The sequence below is a fragment of the Arvicola amphibius genome, chromosome 4 (assembly GCF_903992535.2).
Source record: "Arvicola amphibius chromosome 4, mArvAmp1.2, whole genome shotgun sequence".
NCBI lineage: Eukaryota > Metazoa > Chordata > Mammalia > Rodentia > Cricetidae > Arvicola > Arvicola amphibius.
Window position 1 is genome coordinate 66,085,963 of NC_052050.1, and position 26,126 is coordinate 66,112,088.

At 44.1% G+C, this 26,126-nt stretch overlaps 1 protein-coding gene across 2 annotated transcripts in view; it reads left to right on the forward strand.

The window, feature by feature from the left end:
- Positions 1 to 4,754: 4,754 nt before the first annotated feature.
- Positions 4,755 to 26,126, forward strand: part of Lyrm7 (LYR motif containing 7) — a 31,356-nt gene continuing 9,984 nt past the window's right edge. The window contains exons 1-5 of one of the 2 annotated variants that reach the window (XM_038327301.2): positions 4,755 to 4,835; positions 8,672 to 8,744; positions 10,387 to 10,457; positions 11,092 to 11,173; positions 21,880 to 22,422. In XM_038327301.2, the coding sequence (XP_038183229.1) occupies positions 4,818 to 4,835; positions 8,672 to 8,744; positions 10,387 to 10,457; positions 11,092 to 11,173; positions 21,880 to 21,950 (315 nt within the window). In that variant the 5' untranslated portion in view covers positions 4,755 to 4,817 and the 3' untranslated portion in view covers positions 21,951 to 22,422. Of the gene's footprint in view, positions 4,836 to 8,671; positions 8,745 to 10,386; positions 10,458 to 11,091; positions 11,174 to 21,879; positions 22,423 to 26,126 lie in introns of those variants that run through there. The other variant, XM_038327302.1, reaches the window with a different exon arrangement.

Here is a 26,126-nt window from a genome sequence, read left to right on the forward strand (position 1 = left end):
CAGAGACCACGGGATTCACAGCTGACAGTATCTAACCAGCCCTTTGCAAATAAAGTAACCACGACTTAATTTACATTCCCAGATGCCAGCTGCTGAGCCTGAATGAGTGCAAGATGACCTGCCACCAACCGTCACTGACAGAGATGGACAGTTCAGCCGGGAAAGGCCATTGTGTAGGTAAGTGGGTTTGCTTCTGGGGCGCTGGAACTCAGTCCTCATGGTATGTAGCAGGCACTTTACCAGCTGAGCTATCTGCTGAGTTATGCTGTAGCTTTGTTGAGACAGGGTCTCATGTAGCCCAGGGGGAACTGACGTTGCCATTTAACTGAGGATGACCTTGAACTCTTGACCTTCCCGCCTCCACACCCAGCCACAGTGATGCTTGTAAAATGTAAACAGTGATGTCACTCTCCTACTGATGTTATTCCAGAACTTTCTATCCCAGAATGCGATCCAAATTACTTACCTTGACTAATAGGAACCGGTGTGAGCGCGTCCTGGCTCTCTCTCCTCCTCCATTTACTTCCATTTTGAGTTTATTGACTGGCTTCACACAAACTGGATGACGTAAGCAGAATGTGCCCACGTCCCAGCAGGGATCCGGAGGGATCCCATGAACGTGTTATGGCAGTAGGTAAAGGGTATTCTGCAGCCGCGATTAAATTAAGGACCCGGAAATAGGCAGGCGCCTGGATTTAGCTGGGTGAACCCGGTGTAAGCACAGGGCCTTGAAAGTGAGGCGAGAGGAGATGTGGAGGCCAAGCCGAGTTAAGAGATACTGGCCTAGATGGTGGATGGGAGCACTCTGGGTGTCCTAAGTCAAATTTGTTTCCACTGAGCAGAACTCCCTGTCAGCTGGGCTGCATTCTTCCTGGAGGCTCTAGAGGGCAGTCCACTCCCTTGTCTTTTCCAGCTTCCGAAGACCATGCGCGTCCCTCGGTTTGTGGCCTCTTTATTCCTTTCCAATGCCAGCAGATGAGTGTCTTCAAACTCTCCCTGTTCTCTTCTTCCACTTTTAATGTGACCCATTAGGCCCACCAGGCATACACAAAAGATCCCCATCTCAGAATATTAATTTAGTTCTTCTACCAAAACCCCTTATTTCTCCAAGGTAAGACTGTAGGAGCCAGCCATAATAAGCTAAATATGAACAGATCACCCAGAAGAAGTTCTTTACTTCCAACCATTATCACCTGCCAGAGTAGGACTCAGCCATATAATGGAGGCCAGAGTCTCAGTAGTTTACCCTGAAGCAATACCTGGTTGCAGGAAGAACCACAAACTGAGATTACCCGACCACCACCCAAGAACAGACCAACCAAAGGAAATGCCTAGCATTCCAACCGCTGTAGATAGGATCACCTGCCAGCACACACTCACCAGGACACCCCTAGACAACTGTCAGCCAATCAGGGGTCCTGAACCTCAGAAACCCCTCACCCCTACCTTTCCTACTATAAAAACCCAATTCTAACTGAGCTTGGAGCTCTCCTTTTATTCCAATACGTTGGACATGCGGAGAGACTGAATTTGCGAACTTGCATAAAATAAAGGCTCTTTGCTTTTACACCCAGGACTTGGTCTCCTCGTTGGCTTTTGGGGGACTTCTTGGATTTGGGCATAACAAAGACAATGAGAAGTTCTGGGCATCTGAGTGCACGCATCCTTTTGGGGGGGGGGGGTAGGGGAGTGACATCCTGCCAGCCACAGGGTTCCGTGAACTCACATTCTGGAGCTTCTTCAGTTCAGTTTTTCTGTTTCGATGCAAACCAGGACCTGTCCCCCGAATAACCAGAGCAGTAAAGAGTGCTGAGCTATCTCGTTTCACTTCTCCTGTGGAAGAGCTGAAGGAACTGTGGTATGTTTGTTCAGGAGAAATCTCACTGGTCTGGTTTGGGCACTGTAGAACTATATTTTCTTTAAAATTTTATCCATTTATATATTTATGTGTGTATGCTTACGTGACTTTATGGGCACCACATGTATGTAGGAGGCCAGAAGAGGGCACTGGATCTCCCAGAACTGAAGTTACAGACGGTTGTGAGCCACTGTGTAGATGCCCGGCACTCAGCCCAGGTCCTCTGCATGATCAGAAAGTGCTATTAAGCACTGAGCCTTCTCTCCAGCCACAGGAGCTATGCTATTTTTCACATAACATAGGAGGGTTTTTGGTTAACTTTCTAGCCAGAAGTTATTATTACAAAAACTATATTTTTTTAAAGGAAACTGCGCTACAGTACTTCTACTGGGTGGTTTCGTGTGTCAGCTTGACACAGTTAGAGGAAGGAGCCTCAGCTGAGGAGATAGATGCCATCCTTGAGATCCAGCTGCAGGCATCTTCTCATTTAGTGATCAGTGGGGGAGGCTGCTGGTCCTGGGTTCTATAAGAAGGTGGGCTGAGCAAGCCATGGGAAGCAAGCCAGTAAGCAGTACCCCTCCATTGTATCTGCATCAGCTCCCACCTCCAGGATCCTGCCCTGGCCCTGTTAAGAGTTCCTGTCCTGACTTCCCTCAGTGATGAACGGTGACGAGGAAGTGTAAACCAAACACACCCTTTCCTCCCCAGCTTACTTTTTGGTCATGGTATTTCATCTCAGCAATAGAAACCCCAACTAAGACAGTACTGAAGTGTAATTTAAAAAAAAAAAAGATTACTCCAGAAGGCACTACTACAATTGAATGTCACAGATGACCTAATTCCTAATTTACTATTTCTTGGATAAAAGACAATAGCCACTACACTTGATTTAATAATTGGCTATATTAAATGTTCTTCTGCAGTTCTAGAACCTCCATAACAGTTTTTTGAGGTTTTTATTTATTTTTATGTGTATAAGTGTTTGCCTGAATGTATATCTACATCATTTGCATGTGGTGTCCTTGGAGGCCAGAAGAAGGTGTTGGATCCCCTGGGACTGGAGTTACAGATCATTGTTAGCTGCCATATGGATGTTAGGAATTGATCTCAGGCTCTCTGGAAGAGCAGCCAACACTTTTTAAAAATTTTTAACTTATTTTATGTACATTAGTGCCTGACCCACATATATCTCTGTGCGAGGGTATCATGTTGGATCCTCTGGAACAGGAATGACCAACAGTTGTGAGCTGCCATGCGGGTGCTGGAAATTGAACCCTGGCTCCTCTGGAAGAGAACTAAGTGCTCTTAACTGCTTAGCCATCTCTCAGGCCCTTGCAGCCTACATCCTTAACTTCTTCTTTTTTTTTTTTTTTTTTTTTTTGGTTTTTCGAGACAAGGTTTCTCTGTAGCTTTGGAGCCTGTCCTGGAACTAGCTCTTGCAGACCAGGCTGGTCTCGAACTCACAGAGATCCGCCTGCCTCTGCCTCCCGAGTGCTGGGATTAAAGGCGTGCACCACCACCGCCCGGCCCATCTTTAACTTCTATGCCAGCTCTCTATCCATCAATAACAGTTTTTAAAAGTTGACAATGATCTTGCTGTTCTTGGGATGGCTTTGCTAGGCAAGCTGTTACACATTTGTGATCCTAGCACCAGGCAGGCAGAGACAGAAAGAAGACCCTTGAGGATAGGCCAATCAGTCTAGTTTAACTGGTGACTTCTAGGCCAGTTCTAGGTCTCAAACAAAGGAGAAGGCATTTCTGAGGAAAATTACAAATGTGGTGGTGTATGGCTTTAATCCCAGCACTCCGAGACAGAGGCAGGCAGATCTCTGTGCGTTTGAGACCAGCCTGATTTATAAAGCAAGCTTCAAACCAGGCAGGGCTCTATAGTGAGACCCTATCTCAAAGCCAAACCAAACTCACCCACACTTTTTTATTTTGTTTTGTTTTTCAAGACAGATTTTTCTCTGTTTAGTCCTGGCTGTCCTGGAACTCAATCTGTAGATCAGGCTGGCCTCCCAAGTGCTGGGATTAATGACGTGCACCACCACCACCTGGCCCTCTTTAGCTTTTTGATTGAGACAGAGTTTCTTATAGTAATTAGGCTGATAATTCTGACTTTATCTCCCAAACGCTGGGCTTACAAGATGTACCACCACACCCAGCTCCCAAATCTTTTAATAAATGGTCAATTTTACCAAAAAGTAACCTCAAATGCTACAGGCGTGTTGAAGGCAAACGATTGTGAAATAGAAACAAGGAAGCATGCTTGTAAGTGTGTGTGTGTGTGTGTGTGTGTATTGTTACAACTGTGAAGCTTTTAATAGATGATTTTCTACCTCAGCAAAACCAAAGAACCAAAGAGCAGGGTAAGATAAGGAAGCTAATGGCAATGCAGAGGGTGAGGAGTCTCTGGGATCAAGCGTATGAACTTGAGCAGGCAACTCAGCGGCACCTTCTGGGGGAGGAATTAAGCAAATGTATAAACAGAACTTTCAGGAGTCAGCGTTCTGATTTGTAGTGACTGTGTTTGTTAGGGTTTGTCTTTTGTTTGCACACGTTTCCAAGGAGACAGTCACAGCTGGGAAACGTTAAAATATAGGAACTTTAAGAGACGACCCACGCCCTAAAGCGGAAGGTAAAAAACGAGCAGGTGCCAAGGTCACCCATTAACTATAACCAGGCGTGCAGCAAAGCGGAAGGAACTCTAACCCTAACAAACATGGCTTCCGGTTACTTCCGTTCTCCTTTTCGTAATTTGGCTCTGTGACTTCTCGCGATTTTATAGTTGGCTCTACTTAGCAAACGCCTGGCCTTCTTCCTGTGGAGAAGGCGGGCTAGGGAGGAGGAGCTATGCTCTGATTGGTTGCTATGCCGGAGCGTTGCTGGCCACGCCCTGACCCTGATTGGCTATCGAGAAGAGGCGGCTTGAGAGGCGGTGGCAGCGGCGTGGGGAGCCATGGGTCAGCCTGCCAAGGTGACAGGGCTGGGGAGGATGGTGCAGGGAGGCTGCAGATCAGGACCCTCGGCAGGGGAGGGAGGCGACCTGAAGGGACGCAGAGTGGAGGAGTCAGTGGAAGAGGGTGACGACCTTGAGAGCAGTGGGAGGGAAGGGAGACGGCCCCGAGGGAGAGTAGGTGATGAGGGTGACCACCCCGATCGGCGGTGAGCGGAGGAGGGGGACCCCGAGGGGCGCTGAGTGGAAGAGAGTGACAGCCGTGAGGGACAGGGAGTGAGGGGGTGACATGAGAGATGGTGAGTGGAGGAGGGTGATTATCGTAAACTGACCGCCCTTGCCTTCATATAATAAGAAGATTACAGACAATAAAATCGAAGGAAGTTCTTCAGGCTAAAAACACAGCTTGTTTTGTGAGGCTGTAACTAGGATTTAACTTACCTAGAGAAATTCAGAAATCTCTAGAGAGGGAGTGTCTGCATTGCTGAACCTCTTGTTCATGGCTATCCCAGACAACGTAGGTCTTGTCTCAAAATTTAGAAAGGAAAGAAATGAAATCACAAGGAACCATAGGCAGAGACCTGAAGTTTAATTGGGAATTAGGAGGGTCTTGCCTCAGACTTTCTGTGTAGCCCCCGCCTGGCTTCCAACTCAGCAGTCTGCATGCCAAGTGCTGGCATTACAGGTGTGAGCCATTACACCCAGCTACTTTTTGCATTTGAAAAGTTTTCTTTTTTTTAGTAGGAATGTGGCTGTATTTAGTTCAGTAGTAGAACCCATAGCGTGGTCAAGGTCCTGGGTTCCATGCCCAATACTACATAAATAATAAATAAAAATGTAATTATTTTATTAGCTCCAATGTAATATTGGTCCCAATAGCTTTGTGATAATAAAGATAGCATTTTCTTTTTAAAAGTATTTTCTTTGAATGGGTGGTGTTCCTGAATGTCTCTGTATCATGTGTATGCCTGGTACCCACAGAGGCCAGAAGAGGGCGTTTAGAGTCCCTGGAACTGAAGCTAAAGGGGGTTGTCAGCTGCCATGTGGGTGAAGGGAAGAACCTGGGTCCTCTGCAAGCGCAGCCTGTGACCTCAGAGCCATCTCTCCAGCTCGCATTTTCTTATTATGAGGATAATGGTCTTAAACTAGTAGTGCTGTTTTTGTGTTAATGGATACCCCCAGTCCCTTAGGTACTACATATAATTACTGAGATTACTGATTGGTTTGAGACTATGGTCTTGATATGATCTTTGGGATCAAATGATCTCCATGCTCCACTTCCTAAGATGCTGGGACTACAGGTGTGTACCTAGACACCTAGTCGTGTGTGTGTGTGTGTGTGTGTGTGTGTGTGTGTCTGTGTCTGTGTCTGCCTCTGTGTCTGCCTGCCTGCTTGGCTGTCTCTTTTCACTTAATTTATTTTTTTTATTTTGTAGTGCTGAGAAATGAACCCAGGACCCGCTACATGCTAAACACAGTCTATTGTGGGGCCTTTAAGAGCCATATTCCTGGCCGGGTGGTGGGTGGCGCCTTTAAACCCATCACTCGGGAGGCAGAGGCAAGCGGATCTCTATGAGTTTGAGGCCAGCCTGGTCTACAAGAGCTAGTTCCAGGACAGACTCCAAAGCTACAGAAAAACAAAACAAAACAACAAAAACAAACAAAAAACCATATTCCTGTCAACAATCTCTGCAAGGTAATCAGCTCTTACTGTCAAGCACTTTAGAAAAATTCTTTCTGGCTGGGTGGTAGTGCACACCTTTAATCCCAGCACTCAGGAGGCAGAGACAGGTGGATCTCTGTGAGTTCAAGACCAGCCTGGTCTACAGAGTGAATTCCAGGACAGCCAAGGCTGTTACACAGAAAAGCCCTGACTAGAAAAAAAACACACAAAAAGGGAGAAAGAAAGAAAGAAAGAAAGAAAGAAAGGAAAGAAAAATCCTTTCTGTGCACATTACTCAATTTCAAAGCCATCCCCACAATGTTGTTTCCTCCTTGTTCTCCTATAGCAGGTCTGTTCATTTCCTGTGATTGTCTTAAAGTACAGTCCAAGCATAAAAAAATAAAAAGTCCTAAATTTAAAATGCTCATAAGTAAATCTTAAATAATTTTTCCATTTCATATGTGTACTTGTGAGTGCATGCGTGCATGTATGAATATTTCTATTGGTCTTCTACCTTATTTATTGAGGCAGGGTCTCGCAGCAGACCCCAGAGTTCTCTAGTATGAGTATGTAGCATTGATAGCCAGTTGCTTTGGGTATCCTCTGTCTCTGCCTTTTGAGGCTGGAAGTGTGCATCTTCCCTGTATTTTGGGGGGTTCTAGGGATCCAAATTCAGGTCCTGACCCTTACTGAACCACGATTTTAATCACCGAGCCATCTCCCCAGCCCTCTATCTAAGGCAGATTTTCTATTTTATTTTGTTTTTATTTTTTTTTATCTTAATGTGCATTGATGTTTTGCCTGCATATATGTCTGTGTGAGGGTGTCAGATCACCTGGAATTGTGTGGTGTCATGTGGGTGCTGGGGATTGAACCCAGGTCTTTTGGAAAAGTTAATTCTCCTGCCTCCCGCTCCTGAGTGCTGGATTTACAGATAATGAGCCACTTTACTTGGCTTAGAAGATTAGTGTTTTGTTTTCTTTTTTTCCTTATTTCTTTCTTTCCTTTCTTCCTTCTTCCCCCCTCTCTCCCCTCCCTCTTTCCCTCCTTCTCTCCTTCCCTCCCTCCCTCCCTCCCTCCCTCCTTTCTTTCTTTCATTGACTATTGTTTGTTTCACAGACCTCAGCAATTTTGTAAATAACAATTTTTTCTTTAATGTTTTGGTGCTAGATGGAGCCCGGGCACCCAGGGCCTTACCTTTGCTAAATTGCACACTATACCACTGAGTTGTAACCCCAACTGCTACTTTTTTTTTCTAATTATGTGTCTGTGTGCCTGTGTGTGGGTATGTATGCACAAGTGCAGATGCCTGCAGAGGCAGAGGAGTTACAGGTGGTTGTGAGCCACTTGATGTGGGTGCTGGGAACCAAACTGAGGTCCTCTGAAGAACAGTTTACATACACTACATCCTCCTGACCATCCACCATCCCTCCAGTTCCCCATTGTTTTTGTTCGTTTGTTTTTTGGCTTTTTGTGTGGGGAGGTGGGGAGTGGATGGGTGTGGATTTTTGAGCAGGGTTTCTCTGTTTACAGCCCAACCTTGTTTTGTTCTTGAACTGAAAGAGACATAGCAACTCAGAAGATACTGAGCAAGTTCTTGCTTTACCAGCTATGCTGAAAACAAATAGGAAATGAATCCTATTTAATCCTTCTAATACAGCAATTTTAAATGTTATGTAAAATGTGATTTTTTTTTTCCTGATACAGTGTTTCTCTGAGTAGTCCTGGCTGTCCTGGAACTCACTCTGTAGGCCAGGCTGGCCTCCAACTCAGAGATCCACCTGCTTCTACCTCTGAGTGTTGGGATTAAAGGCATGCTCCACTGCCACCTGGCTTTGATTTTGATTTTTTTCTTAACCATAAAATCTTATATTATTTATTTGTGTGTGTGTGTGTGTGTGTGTGTGTGTGTGTGTGGTCAGTGGAAAACCTCAGGTGTTGGTCCTTGCTTCCACCTTGTTTGAGGCAGGAATTCTGCATATGGCAGGCTAGCTCCAGAATCCCTTGAGCGTCTGGAATTATCCTGTCTCTCTGCTGTCATCTTGCTGCAGGCATACAGGGGTTACAGATGTGCACTCTCATATCTGGTTTTTATGTGGATTCCAGGGATTCGAACTCACAACTCAGAACTGCGGAGCATGTGCTTATCCCCTGAGCCATCTCCTCGGTCCTGAATTCTTCTTTTTCTTAATAGGTTTTACAGCTCTTTAGAACACTACACAGGACCAGACAACAAGTTTTTAAAAATGATAAGAGAGCATTAGAAGGTAAATATATTTTTCACTCCTTTAGAGCAAATCCATGCTTTTGTTGTCTGTCTTATTTGTTTTGCATTGCTAGGAATTGAACTTAGAGCCCCACCCATTAAAGCAAAGCACTCCATCACTGAGCTAGGCTGCCAATGTGAGCCGGGAATCTCTTGTATCCCAGGCTGGCTTTGATGGTGCTCTTGTAGAGGGTGACCCTGAGCTCCTGGTCCTCCTGCCTGGGGTGTGTGCCAACACCCCTGGTGCACATCCATTCTTCAGCTGGCTGCTCTTCTCTTCTGACTGTGTGGAATGAATGATCTTTATGGCTCCCTGATGTTCTGTGAAGACCGGCTCACATTATTTCTATGGAAGAATACTTAATACTTATAACGATCCTGTTTCCATATAGAATCATTTATAGAAGGGGCAGGTAAGAATCAAGGTTCTCTTTTGTTTTTCGAGACAGGGTTTCTCTGTGTAGCTTTGGAGCCTGTCCTGGAACTCGCTCTGTAGACCAGGCTGGCCTCGAACTCACAGAGACCCACCTGCCTCTGCCTGTGCCTTCTGAGTGCTGGGATTAAAGGTCTGTGCCACTACCACCCAGCTTGGACCAGTAGGACCAGACTCTCAACCTCTTTACATACTGAGGATGATCAGCACCAAAGGAGACATCCATGGCTATTTTTCTGTCAACATGGGTTTATTGTTTTAGCCAACATTTGTTGAATAGAATATTTACTAAGGACTTCATGTAATTAAGTTGCTGCAATGTAGGTGTGTAAGCCTAAAAGGTTTTCTTTCTTTCTTTTTTTTTTTGGTTGTTTGAGACACATAGGCCACTTTATAGTCTTACCCATCCTAGAACTTGCCATGTCGACTGTGCTGACCTCAGACTCACAGAGCACCTCCTGCCTTTGCACCCCCACCCCCAGTACTTAGTTAAAGGCATGCGTCACCACACCTACCCACCACACCTGGCAACTGTGCTTTCATCATTCACGTTTTCTTTAGCCAAGATGCTCGGGATCAGATCTTCCATACTGGTGCATCTGTGTGTGCGGGAATATACGGTTTGCACTGGTTCTTCCTGTCTTCATAAAGCATTTTAGTTGGGTGTGGTAGCACATGCATGCAACTCTAGCACTCTGGAGGCTGAGGCAGAGGGCTCACATGTTCAAAACAGCCTGGGCTTTACAGTGAGACCGTAGCTCAAAACAAAACAAAAATGTTTAGATTTACACAAAAGACATACTTGGGTTCAGACTTCTTAGAATCTAGTAGTTCTGAAGGTACACAAATAAAGTTGAAAAGAAGCCAGGCTTGGTGGCCTTAAAGGCTGGAGAATCTCTGAGTTCCAGGCCAGCCTGGTCTATATAATGAGTTCCAGGATGGCCAGAGCTATGTCAAAAAAAAAAAAAAAAAAAAAAAGGAAGAAGGAAAAAGAAAAAAACCTTACCATTTGTAGCCCAAGGTGGCCCAAACTCAGAATTCTCCTACCTCATTCTCTTAAGTGCTGCTGCTATGGTGTAATATGCTTGGCACGGAACACATTGTTCATGCTTTGTTTTATATGAGAAGTAGAAATTCATAATGAGTAGTGCTGAATAACATGTAAGAATCATGGGTATTAAGTTACATGTATTCCTCTCTCTCTCTCTAGCGGCCAGAGTAAAGATAAATGAAGAATTCAAAAAACATAAAAGTGAGGCCTCTCCGGAGAAAATAGAAGAGGTGCAGTAACAGGTTTCAGTTGTTAATAGAGCTGGTGTAAATGTCCTTGGTAAAGAGAGGACGGCGGGAATGGAGGGTCATGTGAAGGAAAGCCATCCTTGGTAGTGAGAGCCCCCACAGCCGCAGACAGCCTGCACTTGCTTGCTGTGGCTCCCTTGGGCTTGTCTCCTACCCCCAGAGATAACAAGGCCCCCGGGAAGAGAATGCAGAAGCAGCTCTGGTTAAGACCAGGGCAGTGGAACCATGACAGAAGCCACTATAGCAGTCTCATGATGCAGCACTTCCGAGGGAATTTTAGGTCGGGAAGCACCCTTAAGCAATGCAGAGTAGAGCCGGGCATGGTGGGGTTTGCCTGCCTTTGTAGTAGGATTAAAGGCATGCTCTGCGATGCCCAGTCCCCAGTACATTTTAAAATGCATATTATAACAAAGTTCTAAGTCCGTTTGAACAAAATTTGGGCTAGATAGATAAAAATGAAGGGCATCTGAAATGTTTGCACTGCCTATACTATCTGATGCAGTTGTACAAAGCTAAAAGCCACATTATCAGAAAGTGACCTGTAAAACCATTGACTTCAAAACCAGTGCAGCCCTACAAAGCACTCAGGGGTGATTCTGTCTGATTTTCTTAACAGATGTTGAAAGTGGGTTCCGATGTTGAACTATTACTCAGAACATCTGTTATTCAAGGTATTCACACTGACCACAACACCTTGAGTAAGTAAAGTGGATTGGAGGGATATGATTACTGACTGGTTTCAAAATAGTAACATTATTGCTCCTTTGTTTGTCTTTATTTTGTTTATTACTATTGTTTTGTTTTTTTCTTACTTTGAGACAGGGTCTCACGATGTAGCCCTGGCTGTCTTGAACTTGCTGTGTAAATTAGGCTGGCTCCCCCTGGGATTAAAGGCATGATCACAGCCACCACACTGATATTACTCTTTAACACCGGCACCAGAAATGAACTCAAGTCCTCGGCTGAGCCATCTCCCCTCCCCCTTTTTTCTTTTTACTTTTAAGTTTGTTTTTAGATTCTTTTATTTCACTTTATGTGTGTGCATGTTTTGCTTGCATGTATATATGTGCACCCATGTTTGCCTGATAACACAAGAAGTCACAAGAGGATGTTGGAGTGCCTGGAGTTAAATTATGGATGGTTGTTAGCCATCAGATGACTGATGAGAACTGAAACCAGGCCCTCTACAAGAGCAGCTGTGCTCTTAACTGCTGAGCCATCTCTCCAGAGCTGCTCCCTGAGATCTAATTCCTGGTTATATTGCAAAATTGTAGTTGTAAACACATCCTTTTGTGGTTTTTTTTTGCTTTGTTTTATTTTATTTATTGTTCTTGTTTTTTTTGAAACAGGGTCTCACTATGTAGCCTTGGCTGTCCTAGAACTCATTATGTCGTCCAGGCTGGCCTTGAACTCACAGAGACCTGCCTGCTTCTGCCTCCTGAGTGCTGAGATTAAAAGGGTGCACCTACACTGGCTACAGCCATTTTTTACCATGTTTATGTAACCATATTTATTATTTTTTCTGGCATCATTTATTATCGACTTAGACTATCTGTTTTTTTCCCTTTTATTCTATAATTAATTATTTTAGTTTAGAAGAATTGGGATTATAGGAAATGGAAATATATGCCAGGCCTTTTTTTAAATTTTTTTTTATTTGCTATGTATACAATATTCTGTCTGCATGTATGCCTGCAGGCCAGAGGAGGGCATCAGACCTCATTACAGATGGTTGTGAGCCACCATTTGGTTGCTGGGAATTGAACTCAGGACCTTTGGAAGAGCAGGCAATGCTCTTAACTGCTGAGCCAACTTTCTAGCCCGTTGTTGTTTTTAACATTTGTGTGTGTGTGTGTGCTTGCACACTCAAATGCACACACATATATACTAGTGGAAGTCAGAGGCTAGCTCTCATCAAGTGGGTTCAAGGCATTGAGTGTGGGGTGCCAGGCTTGATGACAAGGCACCTTAATCCACTGAGCTATCTTACAGGCCCCTTAGTTTGTGTCTGTCTGCTAACTAAGGAAGTATGAGCACCTTTTAGTGGGTTAGTGGAGATCTGAATATTCTCTTTACAGAGTGCCCACTAAAGCCTCTGTCTACTTTCCTACAGGATTGTTTGCCTTTTTTCTTAACTTGAAGGAATTCTTGTATGTTCTAAATATAAATATAAATATTGGATATTTCTATTCTAAGAATCTTCTACTTGTGGTCTTTCCCTTTGAGGAGTTTCTTATTTAGTATAGTCTAGCTGATCCATTTACTTTTTTTTTTTTTTTTGTTTTTCGAGACAGGGTTTCTCTGTGGCTTTGGAGCCTGTCCTGGAACTAGCTCTTGTAGACCAGGCTGGTCTCGAACTCACAGAGATCCCCCTGCCTCTGCCTCCCTAGTGCTGGGATTAAAGGCGTGCGCCACCGCCGCCCGGCTTAGCTGATCCAGTTTCCTTTTTGTAGTTGGAATTTTGTTTGGGCTGCCATCCAGCTCCCAAATAAAGGCACGGAGACTTGTTATTAATTATGAATGCTTGACCTTAGCTTAGGCTTGTCCCACTAGCTCTTTTAAGTTAATTTAACCTGTTTCCATTCATCTGCATTTTGACTTGGACTTTTTACCTTTCTTTCATTCTGTTTGACCTACTTCCCTGCTTCTTCCGTGTCTGTCTGTCTGTCTGACCGCTGATGTCTCCCTGGTGTCTCCTTTTCTTTTTTCCTTGAGCCTAAATTCCCCCTCCTATTTACTTTCCCTGCCTGGAAATTCTACCTATACCTCCTCCCTTGCTATTGATCATTCAACTTTTTACTACACCATTCAGGTGCCTTAGGCAGGCAAGGTAAAACATCAACACATCTTTACATAGTTAAACAAATATTCCTCAACATTAACAAGTGCAATACATCTTTACAAAATTAAACAAGTATTCTGCAACACTCTATGGTAGATATTTTTAGATTCTGAATTCTGTTGAAGAAGATTTTGTGTCAAACAAGGTCATGGAGGGATTCTCCAGTGCTTTGTTCCAAAAGTAGTGTCTTAGTTAGGGTTTCTATTGGTGAAGAGATACCATGACCACAGCAAGTCATTTTATTTTATTATTTTTTTTTAATTTTATTTTTTTAAGACAGGGTTTCTCAGTGGCTATGGAGAAATTTGCTCTGTAGACCAGTCTGGCCTCGAGCTCACAGAGATCCACCTGCCTTGCCTCCCTAGTGCTGGGATGAAAGGTGTGCACCACTGCCCAGTTGATCATGGCAACTCTTAAAATTAAATGAAAACATTTAATTGAGGTGACTTGCTTACAGTTCAGAGAGGTGGGACATGGCAGCATGCAGGCAGACATGGTGCTGGAGAAGCAAGCAATAGGAAGTGGTCTAAGTATTACACCAAGGGAAGCTTGAGAATATATGAGACTTCAGAGCCCACCTCCACAGTGACACACAACAGGGCATATCCACCCCAATAAAACCACACTTCCTAATAGTGCCACTCCCTTGGGGGCCATTTTCTTTCAAACCACTACAGTAGGTTTTGGTTATCTACTAAAGTTGACTTTGTTTTTGTTTTTTGTTTGTTGTTTTTGTAGCCCTGGCTGTTCTGGAACTCTCTCTAGACCAGGCTGACATTGAATGGCTTTGTGTGTTTTTTGTTGTTGTTGCTTTGTTTTGTTTCTTATTTTCTTCAAGACAAGGTTTCTGTGTAGCTTTAGAGCCTGTCCTGGAACTAGCTCTTGTAGACCAGGCTGGCCTCGAACTCACAGAGATCCGCCTGCCTCTGCCTCCCGAGTGCTGGGATTAAAGGCGTGCGCCGCCACCGCCACCCTGCTGACTTTGTGTGTGTTTTTTTTTTTAAACTTTCTTTTTTTTTTAATATTTATTTATTTATTTATTTATTTATTTATTTATTATGTATACAATATTCTGTCTGTGTGTATGCCTGCACGCCAGAAGAGGGCACCAGACCCCATTAGAGATGGTTGTGAGCCACCATGTGGTTGCTGGGAATCGAACTCAGGACCTTTGGAAGAGCAGGCAATGCTCTTAACCTCTGAGCCATCTCTCCAGCCCCTGACTTTGTGTGTTTTAAGAGCACGCGGTCCTCTCACAGATAAGCTTTCACAGCAAACTACATCACTGAACCATATAAAGGATCTTAACTCTTACTCTAAACAGACACGAGTTAAAATGTTCTGACTCCTTCACCTTTGCAGTTGTGGGGGGCGGAGCTACTGTTGCACAGGCAATTCTTGAATTTCTCCTGGTATAAAATTAGTATATTTCCTCTCCCCGCCACACACGCATACAGGAGGGCAGTAGCCCACGTCCCTTTTTTTTTTTTTTTTTTTTGGTTATTTTGTTTTTATTTATTTATTTTTGAGATGAGGTTTCTCTATGTAGCCCTAGCTGTTCTGGAACTTGCTTTGTAGACTAGGCTGGCCTTGAATTCAAAGAATCTGTCTACCTCTGTAGCCTGAGTGTTGGGATTGAAGACCAGGCCTAGCATCTCCTTTTTTTTTTTTTTTTTTTTTTTTTTTTAGGTCACTTCCTGAAAAACTGTCAGTTTCCAGGGCAACTTCTTCTAGCATGTCTGCATGCCTAACCACATCTTCATTGCTTAAGATGAGAGATTGTGTCTTTGTTTTGGAGCTGCTTGAAGTGAAATCTCACAGGCATGCTTCTTCCCACCGGCCTAGTCAGGGGCCATCAATGTGACTTAGCAGCTGTGATCAGTATCTAAATTCAATCCCAGAGACTCATAAGCTGAGCTGTCCTCATGGCTGTAGCTTCATGGTCAGAACTTGAACAGCTTTGTAGAAAGGAGTCTTTATAAGGTGATGGGAGGTTCTGGCTTTGTGGCAAGGTAGAAACAGTAGCAGCCAGTTTTGGAGATTCTTTGTAGCTCTCACCAGTGTTGAAGGCGGAAGGTTGATATCACAGTCAGACTGCTTCTTGCTTCTTTCTCGTAGCCATGGTGATAAACCTTTAGCCACAGCCTGGAGGCTTGGAGACAGGAATGTATTTTGGAGGCTGCAGAGGTCTGGACTTTTCAAACCAGTGCTTTCTGGTAGGGGAGATGTCTTTCAGCTCCGTAATGGTGTCATCTATGCCTGCTGCTACTCCCAAGTTATGTGCTCTTCAGAGGGTCGCTGGGTGAGGAGCTGTAGTGAGGTTTCCACCAGAGAAGACCACTCGGACACAGGGTCAAGGCAATACAAAGTCTTTATTAGCTGGCTGGTGAGAACACTAGGTGTTCAGGTCCCAAGTGCAGTCCCTAGCCTTTCCCAAGGTGGGGTTTTAAGCAAAAAAATCACATCCTGGGTTGACACATGTCATTTAGGGACTTTTCCAAAACTATGGACTTTGATGGATTAGGTCTTTGTTCTCATTTTGGTCGATGTTGCTGTCTGTGTGCTGGGTCCCAGGGCCTGAGTGGCACTTCCGTTATCATGTCAGTATGCTGAGATGTGAGCCTGTTCATGCTCTGAGAGTTTCGCGTTCCCCGCATCAGTGTCTGCTTTGTTAATTCCTTTGTCTGGTTTTGAGCTACTTTCTGTTTGGAGCAGTTGCACCTACAGCCCTTTGGTGGTAAAGTACATGAAAGCGCTAAATGTCGTTACACGGAAAGTGAGCTGTTGGCTCTCTTTCAGCTCATTGGGTAAGAAGAGGCTTCAGCATGGACCATCTTGTTCTTTTGAGAACAAGGTTCCTCTGTAGCTTTGGAGCCTGTCCTGGAACTCGCTCTGTAAACCAGACTGGCCTCGAACTCATATAGATCTGCCTGCCTCTGTCTCCTGCATGCTGGGATTAAAGGTGTGTTCCACTATGCCCAGCTCAGATGTCTTTTTTTTTAAATTTCTGCCTTTTTGTATATGTGTCTGTGTCAATGTGTGCATATTTGTGTGTGTGGCCAGAAGTTGGTGTCAGGTATCCTGGATTGCTGTTCACCTAATTGTGAAAGACATGGTCTCTCACTGAACCTAAAACTCACTGCTTTGGCTACATTGGCTCGCTTGTCATACCCAGAGATCTTCCTGTGTCCACCTTTCTATCTCTGAGATCATGAGATCATGGGTGTGTGTTTCTGCACGGGTGCTGGGGATCCAAACTCAGGTCTGGTGCTTGCACAGAACACATTTTATCAACTCACTCATCTCCCCAGCCCTAAACTTCTGCCCTTTGATCCTGTACATTTGTCAAACACTGATTGTTTTTCTAAGACAATATAATGTGACTCAGCCCTTATTGTGATAGGCATTGGGATTTATGTAGAACAATGGGGTAGGACAAATCTGGTTCTTGTCCTTACGAAACTGTGCACTCTTTGTAAAAGATTAATAGTTTAGTGTTCCCCCAAAGAACTTTCTGTACGTCAGAGGAGCCCCAAGGCCAAACACCGGAAAGGGACAGGCTCTTAGACTGCTGGGCAGTGGTGGCGCACGCCTTTAATCCCAGCACTTGGGAGGCAGAGGCAGGTGAATCCCTGTGAGTTCGAGGCCAGCCTGGTCTACAAGAGCTAGTTCCAGGACACCTAGGACTGTTACACAGGGAAACCCTGTCTCAAAAAAAAAAAAGAACATGACCAAAGAGTAAGCTTCCATCTCAGCTTATTGCTGTTTATGTGCCTGATATATTTAGTAACATTTTTATAACTTTAAACTATCTTGATAGCCTATACATTATTAATGTCCAAATGTTTCTGCCACACTATTGTGAACTAGGCTATCCATTATGCATATATGTGTATGTATCTGTGTATGTGTGTGTGTGTGTATAACAAATAAAATTTTGGAGACAAGATCTCACTCTGTAGCCCAGGCTGATCTCAAATTCGCTGTGACCCTTCTACCTCAGTCTCTTTAGTGAACTCACTCTCTATACCATGTTGACATCGAACTCACAGAGATCTGCCTGCTTCTGTCTGGGATTAAAGGGATATACCACTACCGCCTGGCTAACCTGGTGACCTTTATAGTGGTAAATCATAAGGTCAGTGACTAGTGGGGCACAAACGGATCTGGACTACAGCAATAAAAGAAGCAGCCCAAATGTCAGTACATGCTGGGTAGCTTCTTTTGCTTTCAACAAGATGCTGAGAAAGAATGCTTGCAGATGAAGTTGGTCCATTCACAAACAGGGATGGATGAGTCTCACTTTGCTAAGGAGCACTCTTTGTTTAAGCCTGTGTGTTCTGAGGAGAGCCTTGAGGAACTGCAAGGTCACTGGTCCCACTGTCCCATGTAAGACAGATGTAAAGAGACTTCTGAAATGTAACCTGAGTTTGCTCCCAGGCCTCTTTCCTCCTTACTCATGGGAGCTTGTCATGTTGCTTTTCCTTGCTTTAAGAAGTGCTCACTTTAAGGCTAGTGAGTGCGGCAGATTACCAAAGAAGAATGACTGTCTTTATTGCTTAAATTTGAGTATGGTAACTTGCCTGTGGCTTCTTATTTGTGGAAACAACTGGAAACAGACTTGAAGTTTATAGTTTTTGAGTGGATTATATTGCTAAGAAACCCAGGCTTCTGGAGTTTACTTCAGCTCTGAAAGCCATTCCTGCTCTCCTGAACTCAGATTAACAGGAAGTGGACTGTGAAAGCTTTTGAAGCTCCCAAGAGAGGCTATCTTCCCCAAGATCTCCATCTCCCCAAGACAGGAAGTGGCTCAGAGGCTACATCTGGCATCTGTGTAGTAGAGTTCATCAGAGCAGGGCTTTGAGTCTCTTGAAAATAGAATTTGGTACTGCCAGATTGTCAGATTGAGGATTATTTCGTTACCAAATTAAGAAGTTTGCCTTTTCCTGTCCCTAGGATTTAGGATTTTCTGTGGCCTGAGCACTGCCATGGATTCCCAGTCTCATGTATTTATTTTTCTTTTTTTATTTTTGTTTGTTTGGTTTTTCGTTTGTTTGTTTGTTTTTTGAGACAGGATTTCTCTGTAGCTTTGGAGCCTGTACTGGAACTAGCTCTTGTAGACCAGGCTGGCCTCAAACTCACAAAGATGCCTGCCTCTGCCTTCTGAGTGCTGGGATTAAAGGCATGCGCCTTCACCGCCTGGCCTTAAATGGTGGGGGGTTTTTTGTATTTATTTTTCATCCCTTCATTTATTTCCATTTATTTCCAACTAAAGTGGGGTAGATGTCTACCATGTGAGCCACAGATGGACCCAGTGGGCACAGCAGGCCAGCACTGGGTCTTTGGGGACAGGTTGTAACCAGAGTATTCCACGAATGCGTATGTCGGTGTTGCACACCCAGAGAGGGGCCATGAGGAAGGCTGTAGGTTCTTTCCCAGAGTGTCTGGCATCTTTTATACGTGTCTATCTACTGAGTGTTGTTTCCACTGAAGCTATTGTTTTGTTGAAAAGGAATGGGCTGGGTGGGGTTCCCCTCCTGACCTTTGTTCTTCCTGCCTGCAGCGCAGACGTGGTGGTAGCGGAGGGAAGGCAGACTGCTGTTCAGACAGGGAGGAAGGTGGTCCTGGGTTCTTAGCAGCACCGAGGACTTGCACTAGCTCAGGCCTGCTGTGTTCGTAGTGGAAGAAAACTAAATAATACTAAACCACTGGTAGATTTCTGCTTATTCAAAGCTGAACATAATCTAAAGTAGTATTGATGGCTTTAGTAATTTATTCTTCAATGTAATAGTTTCGAATTCTTGCATTTTCACTATAAAAGACATTTTGAAGCCTTATGTTATAGTGTGACTTATTTATCTTTTCCACCAATAGAACCACTTTGAAGTAAAAAAAAAAAAAAAACAACTTTTTTTTTTTTTTTTGAGACAGGATCTCTTATTCTGTAGCTCTGGCTGTCCTGGATTTGCCTGTAAACCAGGCTGGCTTCCAACTCACAGAGGTCCGCTGCCTCTACCTTCCAAGTGCTGGGTTTAAAGGTGTGTGCCACCACTGCCTGGCTTGCCAAAGAAATTTTCATGTTTACCTTCATCTCATTTTCTGATATGATACCTAAGCATAAAATAGGCACATTTGTTTGATAAGTGAAATAAATTATTGCCACTGTTATTAGCTGAAAACCAACACTAGTACTTCCTTGGATGAAAACACCAAAGAACTGGTTAAGAATAATTACAGGTCAGAAATAAGCAGAGGCTTTCTCATTTCATAAGCCGGATTTATCATATGGCCCATTGTTTTATTATTTAACTTACGGTATGGCGGGGTATTTATCGCCTGTGTCATGGTGTGCAGTGGAGATCAGATGATAGCTTTCCTTCCACAGTGTGGGTCCCAGGGATCCAATTCAGACTGTCAGGCTTGGTGGCAAGTGCTCTTGTTCTCTGTGGCATCTTGTCAACTCTCTCAAGTGCAAATTTCGGTTGACTTCTAGATGGAGTTTTCTAGGTGGAATTAGAGTTTATTTGTTGCTCTTTTTTAAAAAAATTTTTTTAAAGCAGAGTCTCCTGTAGTACAGGCTGAATTTAACTCCTGATCCTCCTGCACCCACTTCTCAAGTGCTAAGATTATAGGATTATGCCAACATGCCAATAATTTTCTCTCTCTCTCTCTCTCTCTCTCTCTCTCTCTCTCTCTCTCTCTCTCCTCTCTCTCTCTCTCTCTCTGGTATGAGTGCTCTGTCTTCATGTATGTTTGCATGCCAGAAGAGGGCATCAGTTATATAGATGGCTGCGAGCCACCATGTCACCATGTGGTTGCTGGAAATTGAACTCAGGATCTCTGGAAGAGCAGCTGAGCTATCTCTCCAGCCCCCAACAATTTCTTTAAAATAATTCAGTGTGGAGTTGGAGAGATAGATCAGCCATTCAGAGCCCATATTGATCTTCTAGTGAACTGAAGTTCCTTTCCTATCACCCGCGTTGGATGGTTCATGGTCACTTGTCACTTTAGTGCCCAGGGAATCTGGCCTATTCTTTTGCCTCCTGGGGCACATATACACATACACACAGACATCCATTCATGCACGTAAGTAAAAATCAATCTTCAAAAATGCTTTAATATGCATTTCTTTTTATGTTTTTGTTTGTTTGTTTGTTTGTTTGTTTGTCTTTTTAAGACAGGATCTCACTATGTAGCTCTGGCTGTCTAGGAACTTACTGTGTAGACCAGGCTGGCCTTGAATTTTGTTATATATACAGTGTTCTGCCTACATGTATGCTTGTAAGTCAGAAGAGGGCGCCAGATCTCACTACAGATGGTTGTGAGCCACCATGTGGTTGCTGGGAATTGAACTCAGGACCTTTGAACCTTTAGAAGAGCAGCCAGTGTTCTTAACCTCTGAGCCATCTTTCCAGCCCCACACAAATGTTTTTACATGTATGTGGGTGTATGTGCCTATGGACCCCTTCTGATACCTGATGTCTTCAACCAGTCTTTCTATTCATTGAAGCAAGATTTCTCAGTTAAACACACAATTCCCTGATACGGCTAGTTTTCCAGGCAATCTGAACTCTGGTCCTCTCATTATCATAGCAAGGACATTAACCACTGAGTAATCTCCAAGGCCCATGAATTTTCTATTTAACAGTTTTATTTTATCAAGTTTTCCTCCCTAGGAGCCAGCAGTTGTTGGTTGTTTAGCTGTGTGTCTCAGTGGGGCACTGCTGTCATTCTGTAATAACAGCTCCTCCCGGTACCAGATTGCCTCTCACATTGCAGTTAGCATTCTTGCCTCCTGCCCAGTAAATTTCTGGTAGCATCCCCTAAGTGACCTGTCTGAAGACTGCCTAGTTAGGTGCCATTGCTGAGGATCAGAATGTAGCTCAGTGGTAGGATACAAGTTTAGCAATGCATGAGGGCCTGGGTTTGGCTCCCAGCACCAAAACACAAAGGAAGGGAGGAAAAGAGAGGGGAAATTATGAGAGGGGAGGGGAACCACTGTTCTGTAGATGAGGACTGTCTAAATTATGAGAGTGATGTCTTGCTTTCTATAAAAACTTCTAAGTAGGCAAGCAAGGCCTGATAACCTCTAATCCCCTCATTGGGAGGTGGAGGCTGGAGGATCAGGAGTTCAAGGTTAGCCTCAGTCACATCAGGAGTTCAAGACTAGCCTGAGCTATATGAGACCCTCCCTCAAAAACCATTCCTAGGTGACATTTTTAATAAACAATTGACAGATGGTCAAGAATGTATTTTTAGCTTAATTCTGTTCAGTTGTTTAATTAGTCATGTTTAGTAAAACGATGGACTCGGTTGTATGTTTTTATGTAACATGAATAAGGATCTTATTAAATGCCTTCATTTAGAGTCAAAGATTTCACCTCTGACACCAACTGAAATAAAATGTCTCTAGAAGAGTTCTCTTCATGGTTCCTAAAGCAGGCAGTTTACAGTTGGAGCCTGTGGGGGAAGTGGGCGTGTGGGCACTTGGGTCTGTTTTGAGGACAGATAGTAACTGCCGTTGTAACCGTCTTACCACTTGTCTCTCTGTGCTCCTTGTAGAGCTGGTCCCCAGGAAAGATCTTCTAACAGAAAACGTTCCATACTGTGATGCGCCAATTCAGAAGCAGTAAAGCTTCCAGGATGAAACCTGTCTCTGCTCCCTCTGACTTTAAATATATACCTAGCCAAAGTCCTGGACATGTGATGTTTCTCTCTGAAGTGGCATGTTGGGAATGAGCAGCAGGCTGAGGGCTGCAGAGCACTGCAGTGTCTGAAGACATAGATGTACCCTCCCTCCTCACCATCAGGCAGCCTGACCTGACGACCGGATGTCTGGGGAGGTGGGACTCTTTCCTTCCCCTTTGGTAGGTGTTTTGGTCTTACCAAAGCTATTTGCCAATGAAGCACTTTACCAAGTTGGTGACTTTTCATCCCATGGGAAACAGTACTGCAAAATATAAAACACTACATTAAATTGATGTTTAATTTCTAAAATATTAAGTTGATAAAAAAATGAACATTTTCTGCCAACTCTCTACTGAAAGTAACCATTGTTTTCCAAAGTGACGCGGTTATTTCTGCAGATAAAATAATGTGGCTTGCTTCTCTGTGTTCTTTTTTTTTTTTTTTTTTCGAGACAGGGTTTCTCTGCAGCATTAGAGCCTGTCCTGGAGCTAGCTCTTGTAGACCAGGCTGGTCTCGAACTCACAGAGATCTGCCTGCCTCTGCCTCCCGAGTGCTGGGATTAAAGGCGTGCGCCACCACCGCCCGGCCTCTGTGTTCTTATAAAGACAGTTTTCTCCTTGCCTGTGTAAATGTCTAAGGACCATGAGCGTGCAGTATCTGCAGAGGTCAGGAGAGGATATTGGATCCCCTGGGACTGGAGTTGTAGATAGTCGTGAACTTTCATGTGGTTCCTGGGAATTGAACTTGAGTCCTCTAGAAGAGCAGTCAGTGCTCTTAACCACTAAGCCATCTTTCCAACCCCTATAAAGACATTTTAAATAGTCTTCTGAAGATAGATGGATGAAATATCAAAATCACTTTGGGTCACTATAGAATAAAGACAGCCAACATTTTGAGGAAGTGGTGGCCCTCTCTCAGACTAATTGGTTCTTGTAGAATTAACTGTATTTGGATCACAGTTGGACATTATTGTGAAATGCTATAGATGGCTATATTTTCTCTCTGTCTCTGTCTCTGTCTCTCTCTCTCTCTCTCTCTCTCTTTCTTTCTCTTTTGAGATAGGATCTCACTATGCAGTCCTAGCCTTGAACTCAGTAACCCACCTGCCTCTGCCTCCCCAGTGCTTTACATAATTTGATTCTGAGTGTTGCCAAATAAATAATAGTAATAATAATTGGACTTTATCATAAAGTTAAAAAACATTTTTACTGGGTTCAAGGCCAACTTGATCTACAAAGTGAGTTCCAGGACAGCTAAGATCGTTCCCCAGAGAAACTCTGTCTTGGAAAAAAAAAATTTTTTTTCCCCACTGGGCAGTGGTGGTGCACACCTTTAATCCCAGCACTCTGGAGGCAGAGGCAAGTGAATCTTTGTGAGTTCGAGGCCAGCCTGGTCTACAAAGCAAGTTCCAGGACAGTCAGGGCTGTTACACAGAGAAACCCTGTCTCAAAAAAAAAAAAAAAAACAGATTAAAGAAAAGAAAAGAAAATTGAGTGAAAAATTGTAGTTGAGATAATATGTGTCATATATCTGATAATTCTCATTATATAAAGAATAAATGTTAGCAGAGTGGTGGTGGCACACATCTTTAATCCCAGCCCTCAGGAGGCAGAAAGAGAATTTCTCTGAGTTTGAGGCCAGCTTCATCTAAAGAGCTAGTTCCAGGACAGCCAAAGCTACACAAATAAACCCTGTCTCTAAATAATCAATGAGTGAAAGAATATATGTTATCAGGTATGTAAAAAGTTCATCAGACTGTAAGAACTGAGTGTAAGAAAGCAAGCAGGGGCCGAGATGGCTCAGAGGTAAGGACTCTTGCTGCTCTTCCCCAGGACCTGAGTTCAGATCCCAGCACCCATGTCAGGTAGCACACAGTTGTCACTCCATCTCCAGGGGATCCAGTGCCCCCTGATGGCCTCCAAGGTACGGCATTCACATGCACAAACTCAAACCAACAAACAATACACGCACACAATAAAAATAAAGGAATCTTGAAACAAGCATCTCAATTAAAAAATTATTTTGTGTATATAAGTTTTTACTTACTTGTATGTCTGTTCACCACTTGCATGTCTGGTGCCCATAGAGACCAGAAAAGATTGTCAGATCCCTTAGAACTGGAGTTACAGATGGTTGTGAGCTGTCATGTGGGTGCTGGGAACTGAACCACAGGTCCTCTGGCACAGCAGCCCATGCTCTTAGCCAGTGAGCCATCTTTCTAGCCCATCAACCCAATTTTAAAAGTAAACATTTAAGCAGATGTTTCATCTAAAAAGATTGTGCAGCGGGTGGTGGTAACTTGCCTTGCAAGCCTGGCAACCTGTGTTTCCTCCTGGAACCCACATGATGGAACAAGAGATCCAAATTCTGCAAGTTGTTCCCTGACATAATCACTCATGCTGCATAGCTGCACAATGCGCACACAATCATCATTTTTAAAGATAGGCAAATGGCAGATACAGCATGTAAAATTGTTGAGCTGAAAGTTAAAATCTCAGTGACATACTGTTATGTGTCTATTAGGATGGCCAAGATATTAGGATGACTGACAGTATCAAGTGTTGACAGGGACAGACAGGGCTTTTTGTTGTTTTGTTTTTGTTGTCTTTTCTGAGACAAGGTCTGTCTATGTAGCCCTGGCTAGTCTGGAACACATTTGCTTTTTGCCTTATTTTATCAAATCCCTAGATTGTCCGTCCTCCTCTTGGCTCAGGACAGACTGAGGGTTTATTGTGATGGCTGCTTTTGCACTGCTGTGATAGAACAGCGGAAGAGCTACCCATGGAAGGGTTTGTGCTACTTCATGACATCAGTCCATCTTAGGGGTGGTGCCTCAGCAGAGCCTGGCGTCAGACAGGCAGCACTTGGCTAAGCCTGGCAGGGAGTGGGTGGGTGAGCCAATCAGATGCCATGTCCTAAAGGTTCTACACACTTCAAAAGAGCCCTGCAAGCTAGGGATAAAACACTTGAAACACGAACCTGCAGGGGACGTTTCAGAGCCAAACTGTAATGTGTGTGTGCTCTTGTCTGTGCACCTGTGATTGCATATGTATACATGCTATGACACATGTGGAAGTCAGAGAATAATGCCAGGAGTTGATTCTCTGGGAATTGAACTCAGGTCGTTAGGTTTGGCAGCAAGCACCTTTTTTCTACTGAGCTATCTCACTGACCCACACATGCATATCTTGAGCTGGAATTGTAAAGAGCTGGGGCTGTAGGTCAGTGGTACGACACTTGTCCAGTATGCCCAAGGTCTGGGATTCGGCCTCTGTACTGCAAGTAAAATAACAGATGAAATAGAGTGGGGATTGGTGATTCTCTGTGGAGGTACGGGCTAACGTGTTCATAGACAGATTTCGTGCCTGCCTTTGTCAGGCAACCCGAGGACACCTGGAGAGTCCCACGCTGCTCTAGGGATTTCAGAGTTAATTCTGGGACTAGGGATATGATTCTGTTATATCTGAATGCTTGCTTAGTGTGCATTCTGAAGCCCCGAGTTCTGTCCCCAGCACTGCATAACCCAAGTATATGGTTCTCAGCACTTGGTGGGATGGCAGCATGAAGATGAGAAGGTTAAGGTCATCCTCAGCTTCACAGCAGGTTTGAGGCTAGCCTGTGATGTGTGGGACCCTGTCTCAACAATAATGAAGTACTTTATTAGAGCATGGTCTGTAAGATACAATAAATACACACTATGATGTGGTGTTACTGTCTCTTTTAGATTCATTTTTATGTGTAGGTATGTGTATGCTTGCATATGGGTATCTGCACGTGAGTGTAAGTGCCTGCGGAGGCCAGAGGTGTAAGATCTCCTGGAGCTAAGAGTTACTTATGATCATAACCAGACTGAATTGGGTGCTGGGAGCTGAGTCAGGTTCTCAGCAGTGTTCTCACCTGCTGAGCCATCGCTCCAGCCTCAGCTTTGCTATCTTACGGAGCTACAAGTGGGGGCTGACAGTGGTGGTGCACACCTTTAATCCCAGCACTTGGGAGTCAGAGGCAGGAGGATCTATCTCTGTGAGTTCAAGACCAGCCTGGTCTACATAATGAGTTCTACGACAGCCAGGGCTATGTAGAGAAACCGTATCTCAAACAAAATAGTAAGTGGAACTGGAGAG